The sequence below is a fragment of the Convolutriloba macropyga genome, chromosome 6 (genome assembly GCF_964194025.1).
Source record: "Convolutriloba macropyga chromosome 6, txConMacr16.3, whole genome shotgun sequence".
Lineage (NCBI taxonomy): Eukaryota > Metazoa > Xenacoelomorpha > Acoela > Convolutidae > Convolutriloba > Convolutriloba macropyga.
In genome coordinates, this window is record NC_134473.1 from 71,512,442 (window position 1) to 71,528,409 (window position 15,968).

The 15,968-nt window shown below is 37.2% G+C and overlaps 2 protein-coding genes across 2 annotated transcripts in view; one reads left to right on the top strand and one right to left on the bottom strand.

Annotated features, from left to right (window-relative positions):
• LOC142340586 (glutathione synthetase-like) overlaps nucleotides 1–11,266 on the bottom strand; it is a 494,803-nt gene extending 483,537 nt beyond the window's left edge. Inside the window, exon 1 of the mRNA XM_075391257.1 lies at nucleotides 11,256–11,266. The gene's annotated coding sequence lies outside the window, so the exon portion shown is untranslated. The remainder of the gene's footprint in view (nucleotides 1–11,255) is intronic.
• Nucleotides 1–15,968, top strand: part of LOC142341396 (protocadherin Fat 4-like) — a 180,395-nt gene that overhangs the window by 52,610 nt on the left and 111,817 nt on the right. Inside the window, 6 exon segments of the mRNA XM_075392323.1 lie at nucleotides 1,487–1,690; nucleotides 2,619–2,724; nucleotides 5,456–5,594; nucleotides 7,939–8,183; nucleotides 9,482–9,751; nucleotides 15,486–15,725. Coding sequence (XP_075248438.1) covers nucleotides 1,487–1,690; nucleotides 2,619–2,724; nucleotides 5,456–5,594; nucleotides 7,939–8,183; nucleotides 9,482–9,751; nucleotides 15,486–15,725 — 1,204 coding nt within the window.

The window sequence follows — 15,968 nt, forward strand, 5'->3', positions numbered from 1 at the left end:
TCTGGGACTGTTTTGTCTGGAACTGTTTTGTTTGGGACTGTTTTTTTCTTGAACCGTTTTTTTCTGGGACTTTTTTGTCTGGGACAGTTTTTTCTGTGACTGTTTTGTCTGGAATTTTTTTTTCTAGGACAGTTTTGTCTGGGACTGTTTTGTCTGAGACTTTTTTTCTGGGACTGTTTTGTCTGGGACTGTTTTGTTTGGGACTGTTTTTTTTCTGTGACTGTTTTATCTGGGACTGTTTTTTCTGCGACAGTTTTGTCTGGGATCGTTTTTTCTGCGACTGTTTTTTCTGAGACTGTTTTTTTTCTGGGACTGTTTTGTCTGGGACTCTTTTGTCTGCGACTGTTTTTTCTCGGACTGTTTTGTCTGGGACTCTTTTTTCTGGAACTGTGTTTTGTCTGGGACTGTTTTGTCTGGGACTGTTTTTTTTCTGGGATTGTTTTTTTCTGGGACGGTTTTGTCTGGGACTGTTTTGTCTGGGACTGTTTTGTCTGGGACCCTATTTTCTGGGACAGTTTTGTCTGGGACTGTTTTTTCAGGGACTTTTTTTTTCTGGGACTGTTTTGTCTGGGACTCTTTTTTCTGGGACAGTTTTGTCTGGGACAGTTTGTTCTGGGACAGTTTTATCTGGGAATGTTTTTTTTCTCGGAATGTTTTTTCTGGGACTGTTTTTTCTGGGACTGTTTTTTCTGGGACTGTTTTTTCTGGGACTGTTTTTTCTTGAACTGTTTTTTCTGGGACTGTTTTTTCTGGGACTGTTTTTTTCTGGGACTGTTTTTTTCTGGGAATGTTTTTTCTGGGACTGTTTTTTCTGGGACTGTTTTTTCTGGGACTGTTTTTTCTGGGACTGGTTTTTCTGGGACTGTTTTTTTTCTGGGAGTGTTTTTTTTCTGGGAATGTTTTTTCTGGGACTGTTTGGTCCGGACACCACGACGAACACTTATCCATGGCTTCAGTGTGACTATAGCCTGATCGGTGGCGGCTGCAATGCTACCGGGTATAAGTTTCAGACTCAAAAGAGTAAACATGGTCACTAAAAATAGGAGCATGCGTGCTCAAGAAATGAGAATTCTAAAAAATGAGGAAAAAGACAGCTGAGAATTGGCGACTGTTAACATTGTACTGATTGCGCGCCTCTGAGAACACGCGGAAACAAATTTATTATCATATATTTTTATTAAATTGAAACAAAAAATGTACAAACTGAATTTGCGACAAAGGTAGTCAAAAGTCAAATGGACAAACATGGTAATGTTGCTTAACATGAAAATGTACCATATCTCCATAATAGACGACTTCAAGTTTAAAACTGCTTAGTTTTTGCGACGGTTATCTTGCAAGAACTTGCAAGATTCTTGCAAGATAAACGTCCCGATCTTGCATGTTGCAAGATAAACATTGTTTGCAAGAGTCTTGCATGATCTTACAATATAACCGTTGGAGTTCGTCTGGGGCTGGCTCATACTAGGTAACCTCTCACTTTGAGTTCTTGATAATGATCTAGGACGGAGCGGATCTGGAGGTGGTGAAAGAGGCCAATGTGGATGATGGAGGTCCTGGCTTCTTTGACGTCACTCTGACAGCTCGTGACACAATCAACAGTCCCGTGGATGTGGTGCACCTGTACATCAATATTGAGGCAGTGGAGGAGTTCAACCCTGTGTTTGATAGGAGCTCATATACAGTCACGGTTAGTAAAAATATAGGGATCTATTCTGTCCCCCCCCCCCCCCCCCAGCTTAGTAAGCATAAATCTTTCATGACCCCCAGGCGCACGTGCTATTTTCGGATCAATTATGTTTGCCCCCCCCCCCCCAGCTTGGTGGGCTTTGCGCTATATAGCAACATATAATTTGTAACTGGGGGTCATAAAAATACGGCGGCCGAAACAGAATAGTAACAAAAAAAAGGGGATCAGGAGAATTGCATCAGTTTGGGGAGTAATCAGGGCGGGTAATTTCGACACGGGAAGATGCCCAATAAAAATATCGGATCTATTCTGTTTCGGTTCCCAAGTGCTTTTTTCATGACCCCCAGTTACAAATTATGTGTTGTTGTATAGCACGTTACTATGTAAGAAAATAGCACGTGTGCGCCTGGGTGTCATAAAATGCATATTCCCACTAAGCGGGGGGGGGGGGGAATCAGAATAGATCGAAAATGTCAATACCAATCGTTCTGAGGCTCTTTTTATGCGACATTCTTTTTTAAATCTTTACCATGTCAGCTCTAAGGTGGCCGACCATGTTCAATACTTTTGTTTAAAATTTTTTACCATTGGGATCTTTTCCGTTTGTGCCCCCCCCCCCCCCCCAGCTTAGTGGGTGCATATTATTTGCAACCCCCAGACGCACGTGCAATATTTTTACATAATGATTTACTATGTAATGACACGTGCAATATTTTTACATAATGATCTACTATGTAGTGACGCGTGCTCTGTAATTGGGGGTTCCATAACGTACTCGGGGGGGGGGGGGGCACAAACGGAAAAGATCCTCCCATTGTTTTCGCAGTAGAAACGCTAAATTGTATTCCGCATGTGCAACTGCTGAAAAGGTAGTTAACTTTTTGTCTTGATGGATTTTAGTAGCAAATTCAAAAAAGGGTGTTTTTAGCTGAACGAGAACTCGAATCAGATCGGGACTTCAATTGCGAGTCTACAGTTATACGACTATGACGTAGCTCCTCATGGAGTTGACCAAATATCTTTCTCCATATCGGGTAACACTATATTTTGTATGTGCATATGCATTAGGGACGATAAATCCGCACTTAATGAAAACTTCCCTAAGAACCAGCTTCTCTGCGAAATTGAGTGGACCATTTGGACAATTTTACCTCTTTAATTCTACAAAACTTATCTTAATACATATACAAAAAGGGCGGATCTTTTCTGTTTGTGCCCCCCCCCCTCCAGTACGTTATACTCACCCCAATACGTTATGTACCCCCCAGTACGTTATGTACCCCCAGTTACAGAGCACGTGCGATTACATAGCAAATCATTACGAAAAAATATGACCCGTGCGTCTGGGGGGATGCAAATATTATGCACCCACTAATCTGGGGGGGGGGGGGGGGAGGGGGCAGAAACGGAAAAGATCCAGACAATTTTACCTCTTTAATTCTGCAAAACTTGTCTATACAAAGGGCCTTACAGTGTGGGATATGGCAACAGAGGAACGATTATATTAATTGGTATATATACGATGTCTTTGTCTTTGGTTACCGAATTGCACAAATTAGAGCAATAGTTAAAAGTAGGGGTGCTGGCTCATGATGGCAGCCTTAGATTTAGACTGGCCAAGTCTCGGTCAAGACATTCGCAAGACTGATAAGTGTAAAAAATGACAGGACCAGCACTGAATCAGTACTGAAACTGACTTGAAGTTAGCTCCGGGTAGTCTAAATTTACATGTTGTGTTTATAATTAGCTCAATTGTATAGACTATATATGTTAACATTGTACTATAAGATTGTTAGTAAGAAAAAAGGTTGAAATGACATTTGAATGTTCACTTTAACATTCTTCCAAACACAAAACCCAAGTTTCATTCTTGAATGGTGAACCATTTATTATACAAATGGAACAGGGAGCCTTCGAAATCTAAGCATCAGTGTTTTTAAATTAAAATATATATAAAAATTTAATATAAATTTTAAAAATATTTTACACCGAATTCCAAAGTTCTATTGAGTGAGAGATAATTTTTAGAAGTATCCAACAGTTATTTAAAATCCTCGGGTAGATTAGTAGCCTGCATAATTGATTTGATACTAATATAGTCAAATATATTAATTTTTAAAATGTAAGGCAGACTTTTACCTCTCATTGGGCTATTCAAACCATTCTTAGTGCATTAATTTGTCCACAACTTACCAGAGTTTGGTGCTGACCCAAAAAAAACCTGTAATCAGACCACCTTAAGTCGCAAACAGTGGGCCCGGTGCGACCTTAGAACATAATCGGGAGAAATTTTTGGTCGCACCATAGGTCTTTTGCTCAGCAGGGTCAATTTTAGGTCTGCACTGTCTGGATGGAACTATTTTCAGGTGTTCCGAGTCGGATCAGGGCCACTTTTTGCGCACACTAGGACTCCTATGTGTACGCACATGCACCTGATCCTGATAAGAAAAATTTTCGGATCGGCTTTGTATGAAACCTCAATCCGCGACCCAATTTTGTCTGATCAGAGAGTTCATTGGTCGAGAACCACATCCTGGGTGGTAGTGAAAAGGTCAAATAAAAGAAAACCCCGCCGCTAAAAGGGTTGTCTGTCAGCTCGGGCGTAGCAACGCTACTTATATATATATATATATATATATATATATATATATATATATATATATATATATAATCCTGTCAGTAGTGAAAGAGAGGAGAGAAAGAGAGGGAGGAGAGAGAGAGAGAGAGAGAGAGATACAAACAGCAGACTAATGAACAATACATATGAAAAATAGCAAACAAAATGCATAATATGATTTCGAATCAATATTTGAAATAAAATTATAGACGGATTTAGGTCAAGAGCCGCCCCTCTTTTGATAACAAAGGGAAACAAAAATCCTCTTCACTGAGGGAACAAGATTCCCTCGGTGAAAGAAGGGAGACTGCTTTCTCTATATCAACTGTGCTGGTCAGCTATCGCTTAGGAAATTAGAGATCATTTAGATGTTGCCAAATGCAGCTAAGTGGAGCAATTTGTCAAGTAACAAAAAATGAAGTGATCCCTATTTTTCTAAGGGATAGCTGATGAAGACAGATGGTATACAGAAATCAGTCTATATATATATATATATATATATAAATATATATATATATATATATATATATATATATATATATATATATATATATATATATATATGTATTTATAAACTTTTGCCTGTTTGTATGTATGTATGTATGTATGTATATCTTATATAATATATACATAATACTCACAATTGTTGGTGTTTTCCGTCATTGGTTCGCACTGCACACCAAAATGAAGGAAATGAACGAATACCTAAGTAATAAATGATTGCATTAGAAGTCCTTTGCATTACTACTTGAGGACTAAAGCAACAACTTGTTCTTATCAGCAACTACCACAGTCATTTCTCTTCCGCTTGAGCCACATGATAACAAATCTGCATGGTCGAATAGTGCTCTCCAAGAGTGATATCGATTTTGTCTCGATGTAAATATGCATAATTAAGATGTTTTTTTTAAATCTCGGGGAAACAAATTTTTATTACTATATCATTTACGTGTTTAAATGCTCAGTGGAATTGGTACATAAATTAAGTAGGAAACTAGATACAAATGTCGCCATATGATATTGGCTAATTGAAACACTTTTCTGTCACCAATTTTAACAGAAGAACGTTTGCTAAAAACAGCTATTTTCCAAATAATGTTTGCCCCCTTAGATTAATTGAATTTGCTATTTTTTTTTGGCATTTTCAGCTGGTGACGATGACAGTAACTTCTACGTCGAGGCAGCTGGTCTTAATCCCTCTCTCCACACAGTATACGCAGACATCAGAGTGAAAAAATTGATCAACTTTGAAGCTGTCACTGCTGGAACCATCCTACTCACCATCACGTTCGATTTTTTAACATAATTTGTGTTTTCCAAAAGACAGGCAGATTTTTTCCATGGATTTGTAAACAGCCCAGTAACGAGTTCATTATAGGCGACTAACAATACTAATTTTTGAGTACTTTTGCTTTTTTTATAGCTATTTCCATCCTTTTATCTTATAAATTGTAAAAGTGGACGATGTTTACGTATTATTAATAATCCCTTTTTTCGGTTGGTAAGTCGCAACCGCTTTCTTCAAAATACAGGTTACGATGAACAGTTGAAAAGTGGACGATACTTATGTATTCTTAAACCGTCGCTATAAATCTACTAATTTTTCTCTTTTTGTTTGTCTTTTTGCATTTATAGTCGACCCCTTGTATGTGGGAAAATTTGTATATTCAAAGACGTTTTTTAAGTTTCGTACTCATTTTTCGTCGTTGAAATATTTGGCTGTTGTTTTCGGTATTGATTAGAAAATCTGCTGAGCGTCAAATACTTTGGAATAGAAGTTTTTCGAATTGAAATTTTCAAATTTAATTTGAAAAGGTGATTTTGCATTTCATTTCTGCTTAATGGCTGTTTAAAAATGTTATTTCTTTCCTTAATTAAAATCCAATAAAAACATTGTTGTTGGCACTCTCTTTGTTTGCATGATGTTTTGAAATTTTTTAAAACAAAAGTTGACTCTCAAAGAAGAAAAAACTGATGAAAGACGAATCGATTGAGATGAGGCAAAATTTTTTATGCCGAATTAGGCTTAAAAATTGACGACTCGCTAAATTTTAGAGGCCGGTCTCAATTCAATTGTTCTCTCCTCTTCTGTTGCAATTTTTTCACATCTTACACGTGCAACTGTTCTACATATTTTGAGTCTTTTCTCAAGTTTATATATAGCATTTTAAGGCATTGTCTCTTAATTGGTTTTTGCTTTTATACTGTTTCTGTTTTATAATGCGGCATAGATCTGAAAAGGAACAGTTTAAAATCATAGCTAGTGACGATAAAGACTTTGACATTACATATTCAGCAAAAAGTCTGATTATTTTTTGAGGTTATACAGCTTTCATTAGGTTTTTTTTCCTATTAAGGTAATTAAATTAAAACTCGTAAATAACGGATGTAACATTATCTATAGTGCTTGATTGTTCTAATTTCTTGAAGGTTGCTTCCAAAGGATACTAGTTTTGGAGACTTTGACAGCATTTGTCAGAGAAATGTCTTTTGTTAATAAAATTATCGCTCGTTGCTATTGAGAACAAAAATATCCGCATTCAAACAAACTTTATTTTATTTGCTTGATTGTATCAAAACTCAAGTTTCAACTTTCTTACAAGAGTTCAGTTTCAACTTCTTATTTTTTTTCAATTTTCTTGGCGTGATTCCTGGTGTGATTTCAAATGATGTCTCATGCATCTTTTTGTAAATTACTTTCCTTTCAGTCTGGAAAGTTTTGGTAAACAGATTTCGAATGCAGGACTTTAACATATTAATATCAAAAGTTTGTAGTGTTTTTGTTATCTTTTGAAGTGATTATTAAAATTATAAATTTTTTATTAAAAAGGTAATTCATATTGATTATTGACTTCTTAAATTTGTTTTAAAATGGCGTTGTGAATCATTTAGTTTTGATGATTTTGACAACAGAAACACTTTATATTGTCTTTTTATGTTACTGTTAGAAGCTGGTACGAGCTTTTTGATAATGGGTAATTGACGTTGCTTGGCAACCCGGACTTGTCGCCGAACATTTCAGCGCTAAATCAGAATTTTTCAAGAGTGAAAACGTTATTGATTTCTGAAACCTTGGATCTCCAGAATACTTCAAGTTTCATTATGTGTAGTTCTTCTTCTTTATGACTATGTTGATGTCAAAGAAATCGCCCAGGCTAAATTTATCCTGTTGGCTAAATTATGCTAAATCTGAGCAGCACAGTTTTATATTTTTTTTTTGGTTACAACCGGCAATTATAGTAGTATGCACGCTCTATTTACCTATGCTCGGATGCAGGTAATTTCCACTAAGTCCATTTAGCTAAGTGGTTACGACTTGATACGCAAATTTAAATCAGTTTATTTTTTTGTGAAAGCATCAATCATAGTTATACATGTTTACTAATATATCTACGCAAGATTTTTTACTAATGGCAAATATTTCGTCCAACCATTTTTTATGACTTGATGAATAAGAACTCGCATATTATGGAGCATTGACGTCATACAATAAAAAGGTGATAAGAAATTGGCACGAATACCACTTTCTCATAAATGAAAGTTATATCAATACCTTTTACGTATTGGAAGTTCTATCATCAAATCTTCTCAACCAGGAAATGTTTTCGAAGTTTTGGGTTTCTAACTCTAGGGCTACTGGCAGTGGTACACCCGCGACAACAACCTTGACCATAACTGTCAATGACGTCGCAGATATAGCTACCCAATGTCCGGCTTTCTTCCTTGCAAACGGAGTAAATGCAGTTGATGAGAACGTCACACCTGTGTCTACGAATGTGGGAACCGCCATAACATGCACACCTGCAACTGGACTGACCTACAAATCAACCCACCCCAACTTTGACTTCTCTGGAACTCAGATGATTGTAGCTGCCAGTTAGTTTTCACATTTAAACTGATTTCCCAATTTTTAACTGCAGCTGAAGATTCAAACCTTCCAGACTTTATGTCCAGACAATTTCCAGACAACAAATGTATGTCCAGAAAAATTGTAAAAAAACAAGGGATTAGCCATGTGTCTGAAAATAATTCGGGGACCTCGACCCGGGAGGTACGAAAACTTTGGTTGTAAGTACGTTCTAAGAGAAAACTGAAGATAAAAGATCCCAATATTGATGCATTTTTATTGGTGTTTATATTGGTGTTTACGGGAGCATATTTTCGAAATTTGTAACTGGGATTGACCATCACGAACCAAAATTTCCCGAGTTGGATTGGGATGTTAATCTTGCAAGATCTTGCAAGATTAACATCCGGTCTCGTCCAGGGTTAAAACGATCAGACAATGGAATCTAGACCAGCAACAATGGAATCTTTACATCAATGGAATCTAGACCAGCAACAATGGAATCTTTACATCAATGGAATCTAGACCAGCTACCCCACCAATTAAAGTCCCCATTTGGACAATTTTACCACTTCGATTCCATAAAACGAATCTTGTTACATGCGAAAAGGGCGGCGACATAAAGTGTGGGGTATGGCGACAAAAAAACGATTATACCAATTATTCCAATTATTATACCGGTTATTATACCAATTACTTATATTATAGTAATATTATAAGTTAATTGGATAATGTGTTCGTCTTTTACCGCCAAATTCCCTGTGTTAGCGCAATCTTACTTAAATGCTGAGGCTCCGTATGGTACCCTAACGATCAAAGATTTCAAACTCTTGCAAAAATCTTGCAAAGATTTTGAATTATTTTATTTTAACGGTCAGTATAAAGATGACAGACGAGCAAAAAATGTCAATTTTAAACATGAAATTGCTAATTTTCTGTCGGCAAATTGACTCAAGTATTGTTATATATATGGCGTGATGGCCGAGAGGTAAGGTGTGTGATTTACACGCCAATGATTGAGTGTTCAATCCCCTGCCTCCGTGAAGCTGTCTGTGTGAGGACGAGATCTTACTTAACCATAGCTTCAAGTTGACCATATCCTGAGCAATGTTGGCTGCAATAATGGTACCACGTGAAAGTCTCAGACGCAAAAAAAGTTGCCATAGTCACCAAAAAAAGAGCAGTGATGCTCATAAAAAGAACAGTCTTAAATATGGGGAATAATAAGAGAAAGGGCAGCTGAGAACATGCCGCTGTGGCCTAATGCTGTTCTGCTGCGATTACGCAGGAATAAATTATTATTATTATTACTAAATACCTGTTCAAGATGCCGAGATTGACTACGAGACGGAACAGAAAGCAGAGTTCTATATTGTGGTGACAGATAAGGACGGGTTCTTCTCTCACCAGATCCCAGCCACTGTTGAAATTAACCCTCTGAACGAGTTCCCACCCACATTCTACCCCTCCACCATTGCTGACGTCACAATCAACGAGGATTCTCCCGTGGGCACTGTGGTTGCCTCGATTGAGGTCAAAGATGATGACCTTTCTGCAAACCACGAAATTGACCCTAGCTCACTACAGCTTGCAAACAGTAAGATGTTCTTTCTTCATCATTCGTTATTTTTGAAAACAGTTGTGTAGTTTGGTCTCCGTCGTTAGGCGCTTTGGGTCAATTATGATTTAGTCTCTTATTGACCTTTGCCGTGAATTGTGCGACTTTTCATCATGTAATCATCTTAACATTACACCGTAAAGGTAGACCTGATATGATTTTGTCTGATTGAGCCCTCGCATAATTGGGTTTTCGTTCAACGTCGTTAGCTTAGCTTTTGATTAAAACCTAATTCCGAAGAGTTCTTGTAAGTACCAGGTACTACTATAGAAAAACGAAATATAGGTACAAGCTCAGTCAACTTTGACCAGAGAAGTTGAGGTCTGCCTTTGCGTTGTAATTAAGTGCCGTGAAGCGAAGCTGTTTTGGCATTTTTCATCATAATTTCTCTCGAATTTTTTTGCGTTTCTGAAGCTAGGAGGAGTATTCTGATGATCAAAATAAAGGTTGCTGAATAAGAAACAAAATACGCTAGTGCTCCGTACTTTTCCCTTACTTTATGCATTTGCTCGTCAAATGGTGTGAAGGTAGTTTTTAAGATACCTCACAACCCAACGGTCACCGAAAATCTTTCTATGGGTAGATATTTAACTCTTTTTCGCGTGTTTCATAGCTATAATAATTAGCAAGAAAAAACTAGGGGCTACCAAATTAAAATGAGAGGCAAAAAATGAACTTGATGGCAGATTTAAGACCCAACAAGTAATGACCTCAATTATTAATTCAAGAGAAAACTGTTAGGGCTTGCCAAAGTAAGCAAAAATTTGAAATTCTGAAAATTTTTTCTTGCAAATTTGATTTAAGTTTCAGAATAAATTATTCTTATTTTTACAATAGTTTGAGAAAGCGTTCGCGCTATTATGTCTCTCAGACACTAGAAATAGTGTCTGAGAAATCGACGGTATCATTTTGAAGCATAAAACTGTAGAAATTGAATTTTGCAACTGGTAATTGTTGCAACTTCTTTGACAGAACTGCTGATAGCATGGCTGGATCCAAGTTTTGTTTTCTCCACAGCTAAGATGCAGCAGTCTTTTTGTAATGCAGAGCATTTTGACTGTATCGTTTGGTTTTTTAATGTAGAGTCCACTCTTTTGATATTGATGATATTGCTTGTAGAATTTTGCATTTTTGTCGCTAGAAGGCTTCTAGCTGGGGACTGGCTAGCGCCCAAAACTCTATCAAAATTCCCAAAGATTTGTTGGTGGTTCCTCTTGTTGTAGGGAGTGTAGTGTCTTGTCCCAAAATGTTTCTCTCTCGGCTGCTTGAAAACTTCGCTCTTGATAGTTGAAATAATAATCCAAATAGGTATTACCAGCAACAAGTAATGTTATAGCCAGAGACAGTTAATTGAGTAAATTCAATAATCAAAAGGAATTTTTCTATCAAAACTAATTAATGGTCCACATTAAATCAAACCAGGTCAATCAAACTATCCACAAGTATCCAAAACTCATGCAATTCGCTTCTTAATCCAATTAATTTTAATAAGTTCTGCCTCCCAGTAATTACGTTGCTGGCCAGAAACTTATAATTTTTGCAGTCACCAATTTTGAATAACTTTGCAGTTCCACTCACTGCTAATACGCAACTATGTTCTTTCACAAAGAACTCACTAAATAACTACAATTTTCTCCCTCTGAGAACCAACTGCTCCACTTGAGCTTTCTCTTATTTTCGACTAACAAACCGCTGTTTCTCAGCCTCATCAGTCTTTCTCTCAGGCTCGCTCTCTCGCGTCTAATGGTTTTTCTTGTGCTTGAGGGTACTCAACCTTATCAGTCTTTTATCAGCAAAACGTAACGTGTCGTTTCGTTTCGAAGATTTTGACCTGACCTATAAGCGTATTAGTGGGCGTATAATATTGGCCATGCGCTGTAGTTTATCTAAAGTAAATGTTTGCTTAAGATGACCGGAATTCCATGGTTTACTTGGTTTACTAATTTCAGGATTCACAAGAAATCATGTGCTATGTCAATTAATATTTATAAATGCAAGCTAGTTTTTATGTTTTCACAGCTATGGATATGTCTGATTGGTCCTAAGGATGCTTTGCTTCCCTTTGTGATGTTACAATGTTTGTTTTCAACCACTTTAAAAGAATTCTCCTTATGATCACAATCGTGGAAAAATCAGGGAAACTTTAGATCTTTTTGCATTTTTCCTTGTAGAATAGTCGTCAGCGTTAATACCTTTAATTTGAGCAATAACTGAGTTGCTTTCAGATTTTTTAAATGTGGTTTTGGGTAGATGTTTTGACTCTGGTAAAAGCATTCCTTTTTTCGCGAGAGTACATAAAACAATTCAGTTATCGCCTCTTTTTTTTGTTTTAAAAGCGAATTAAAACAGCTTTGGATTGGCGAAAAAAGCTCGCTCTTTTTCGCAATACATATGCAATTGTCCAAAGAGTCACCAGTTAAAATTTGAGGTCAATCGGGCTTGAGGAAGTAGGGTTTTCAGGACTTGCGGGAGGGGGGGTCGCAAAAATGTGGACGCTTGGTTTTGTAACTCTTGGGTTTTTTTTCTATCAGAAATTCTTCCAAACCGCCCCTATGCTCCTTTGGACTGATTATTCTATTCTCTAGAACAATTCAGGGCAATAATTAGTCCCATCTCAAACATCGAACTCTCTTCATAGCTCTATATTTCCACTAAAAACTCTCTTTTGCAATCTTTTTGATCTTTTAAACCTCCAATACTTCATTTACCGCTCTTTCCTGACAACAATGATTTCCTCCACTGTGTTCTTACCAAAACTATAGTAGTGTAACTTTTTAACTAGACACTTTGATTTAAACGTAAATCCCCTGATGAATTCAACCTGACTGACAAAATTTGAATTTAAGAACTCAAACCAATAAATGCTTTAATTCCCAAAGTATCTGCCAATTTTCTCTTAAAAATACAAAAACACTACTGAAATAGTACTCTCACTAGTTCTCCTCAAATGGGATTACCGGGCTTGGATTCAAAACACTATTGCAATGAAAAGCTAACACTGTTTCAAATCGTTTCATTTTGCTTTTCATTTCTACATGCATGTCCCTTCAACCATCCTTTTCTTTTACTTAATTTAAAATGGTTTCGAGCTTGTTTGATTGTTGTGCACAAAATCCGAACACTTGCTGAACTACTCTATAAAAGTATCAGTTTTTAACGATTAAAAGTCTCTTTTCTGCCATTCGAAAAACTAATTATTGGTAATTCCTTTTTCTTTCACATATAATTAGATTTGCTTATTCACACAGTATGGTTTGTGACAACAACTTTACTTCCTTTTCTTTAATTTGTATTCCCCATGCTTTGGGTGATCGTTGGAGGCAAACAAACATCCTTTGTCTTGGAAAGATGCAATAAATTTGCCCGACAAATCCTTCATAGCAAATCTTTTGTTTTTCTCCCTTCTTTAGCAGTAATTTTTCCTAGTTAACATACCTATTATATACTTTTTGATAACACTAAGCAGTAACCCCAAACTTGTAGCTAGTTATAGGGAATAAATACTCGCGTTTTTATTATACAAAAAAGGCTTTTATGGGTGCATTTTGGGACTCGGGGGAATTCATTCATTAAAAAATCATTGCTTTTCCCAAGCTATTCCATTTTTTTTCTGGTGTTTTGATACTTGGTTTCTTCCGTTTAATGACCTCTGAGTTTGATTCCGACTATTTCTGACAACTTGATCACTTTGCAAAGCTAATTGTGTTTTGTTTACATAAGATTTCACACCAACTTAAATTGCTCATGTGTGCTTCTTTTGTTTACTTATCAAATATGCTCAAGATCGGACTCGAAACTTTGCAAATTAATTAGTATTTCAAAAGCCAAGTTTCTCTCTTAACTAGGGGTTAAGGACCCATGATTTATCAATTCCACATTGCTCCGAATTAACAAAAGTATAACTATTAAAAAACAAAGTTTCATCCAAAAAGCCGGAACTTGATACTGAAGGTTTTTGGTGTTACTGCAAAAATTTTTGATATGAGTACGATTGGCTTATTTTGTTTTCCTATGGTAGAGATTTTAAAAAGATTGTACTGTAACAATTGATATCTAATTGATATCAATTGATAAAAATTTCACTACACTTTCGACAATATTAACAAAATTGTCCCTTTCCAGAATGCGTTAATTTAGCATATGTGCCTATTTTCGTTCTGGTCATACTGACTTTCGGACTGACACCGTAGGCTGAGGTGTTTTTTTTTCAGGCTTGATAATATTGATTTTGGGTTAGTGTTTGATCCTAAGATGAAATGCATGACTCAAGCTGGCTCTGATCAGGCTGAATTGGATCGCATAACGGATGTACAAGGGCGTCCATGCCAAAATGTGATCTAATCAGAGAAAATTTAAATTTGAGTTGCGTAAAAGTGGTATGAGACCCACTTGAGTTTTGCACTGGTGCGGGCAACACGTGGGCTGCGCGCTGGGGTTGACAGACCTACACTCTAATGTTTTTCGTGGGAATTACACAAAAATCGTGTTTTCTACCCGATTTCTAATGTAAAAACGGACTCATTTACAGGGGAACTGTTTTCTTTTCATTGTCTTTTTTGCCTAATTCAACCTTATTTTCTACATTTAAAACAGACTGAGCGTTCATAAAAGTTATCACAATTGTATTGATATAAAGACTATTTAGAAAACAACTGAAAAACAATATTTAGATTTAAGAAATGCTTATAAACTTTCGTAGTTTTCCTCAAACGCTCATTCACACAAAAGAATTGTGTAATTTTTTTATCATTTATCAAATGAGGAAAAACTTCTCATGTAAAATCACGCGACACACGTTTTCCACACAACGAGTCGAGTGATTTTTCGTCTGACGAGAAAAAAATCGTGTACTTTTCCGTGAGAGAGTATTTGAGTGCAATTGGGGGGGGGGGGGGGGGTGCTATATTCATTTGAGTTGCACTTTACACCGAACTGAGTATACCCAGGGTTAAATTTTTGAACATTGGAGCAGCATTGACAATTGGTATAATATTATCTTTTCAGAAATAAAGACATTATACTGTGTTTATACTGTTTGTGCGTTCGTCTGTAAGCAGTTTCTTCAGCCATTAGTAATGGTTAAGTGACTCTGCATGAAGTCACTGAGAACTTCTGGCGTTTATCGAGAACCGCGAAGCCGTTCGAGATATTAGGACAGAATTTTGAAGTGACTTCTTTACAACACGAAACGCGCACGTTTTAAAATGACGAAAGTCAACGGAAGTCAACTTCTGGCTACGTAGCAACTTCTGGCATTTTGACTTCTGGCACTGCAGACTTTCGGCATTTTAAAATATGCACGCGAGTGTTTTAATTAGCAATACTTTTTCCGTGACAGGCTGCTTTCTCTTGGTTTCGGTAAGACAATTCAGGTTCTAGAATAGGTTCTGACCAAACAGGCCCTGAAAGGTGCTCTATTCAACCAATTCGGCCTATACAATGAAACTATCTAGAGCCAAGACTGCGTTCTGACCAGAATATCCGAGAGTTCTGAACGCGGCTCTGATCAGACCATAGATAACACTCTAGCTGAGCAGACTATATACAGACCTTAGAGTACCTTACAGACTCTGTCGCCGGGTGGCGCTTTGCCCTTGTGACCTCGACCAAAGTTGCTGATCAGAGCTCGCTCTGGTTGCCCACCTCAACCTGGGAAACCTTTCCGATGACCAGTCAACATTCAGATCAATTAAAGACTTATTTTGTTTTTCAGCCTATAGTTCCCTGTTTGCGTTGACAATTGAGGAGATCGTGGGTGGATACGCAATCGAAGTGGTGCTGGTTGACGAGCTGGATGCGGAGACCACAGTCGGGCCATACTCCCTAACTGTCCAGGCAGCGGACGCTGACAACTCAGAGACTCTCTCCTTCGATGTTCACGTGAGAAACGTGGACGAGTTTGCACCCACGTGCTCTCAAACTGCCTTTTCAGTGACACATGATGAGAACATAGGTACAATTTTTTCATTGGTTTCGTACTGGACCGTCAAACATTTTACTGTCCTTTTACCTTGAAAAGTCTCCGAAATATGATTTGGTGTGCGCAAACTTGAGTATAATTTTTATATTATGCGGCTTTTTTTGCAATCGCTTCATGAAAATTCTCGTTTTTGTGACTAGTGTTAAGAAAACTGCGCGATCATGTTTTCGTTTATAAACCAGTGCCGAAAATTAAAATTTTGCGATTCCTGCTGAT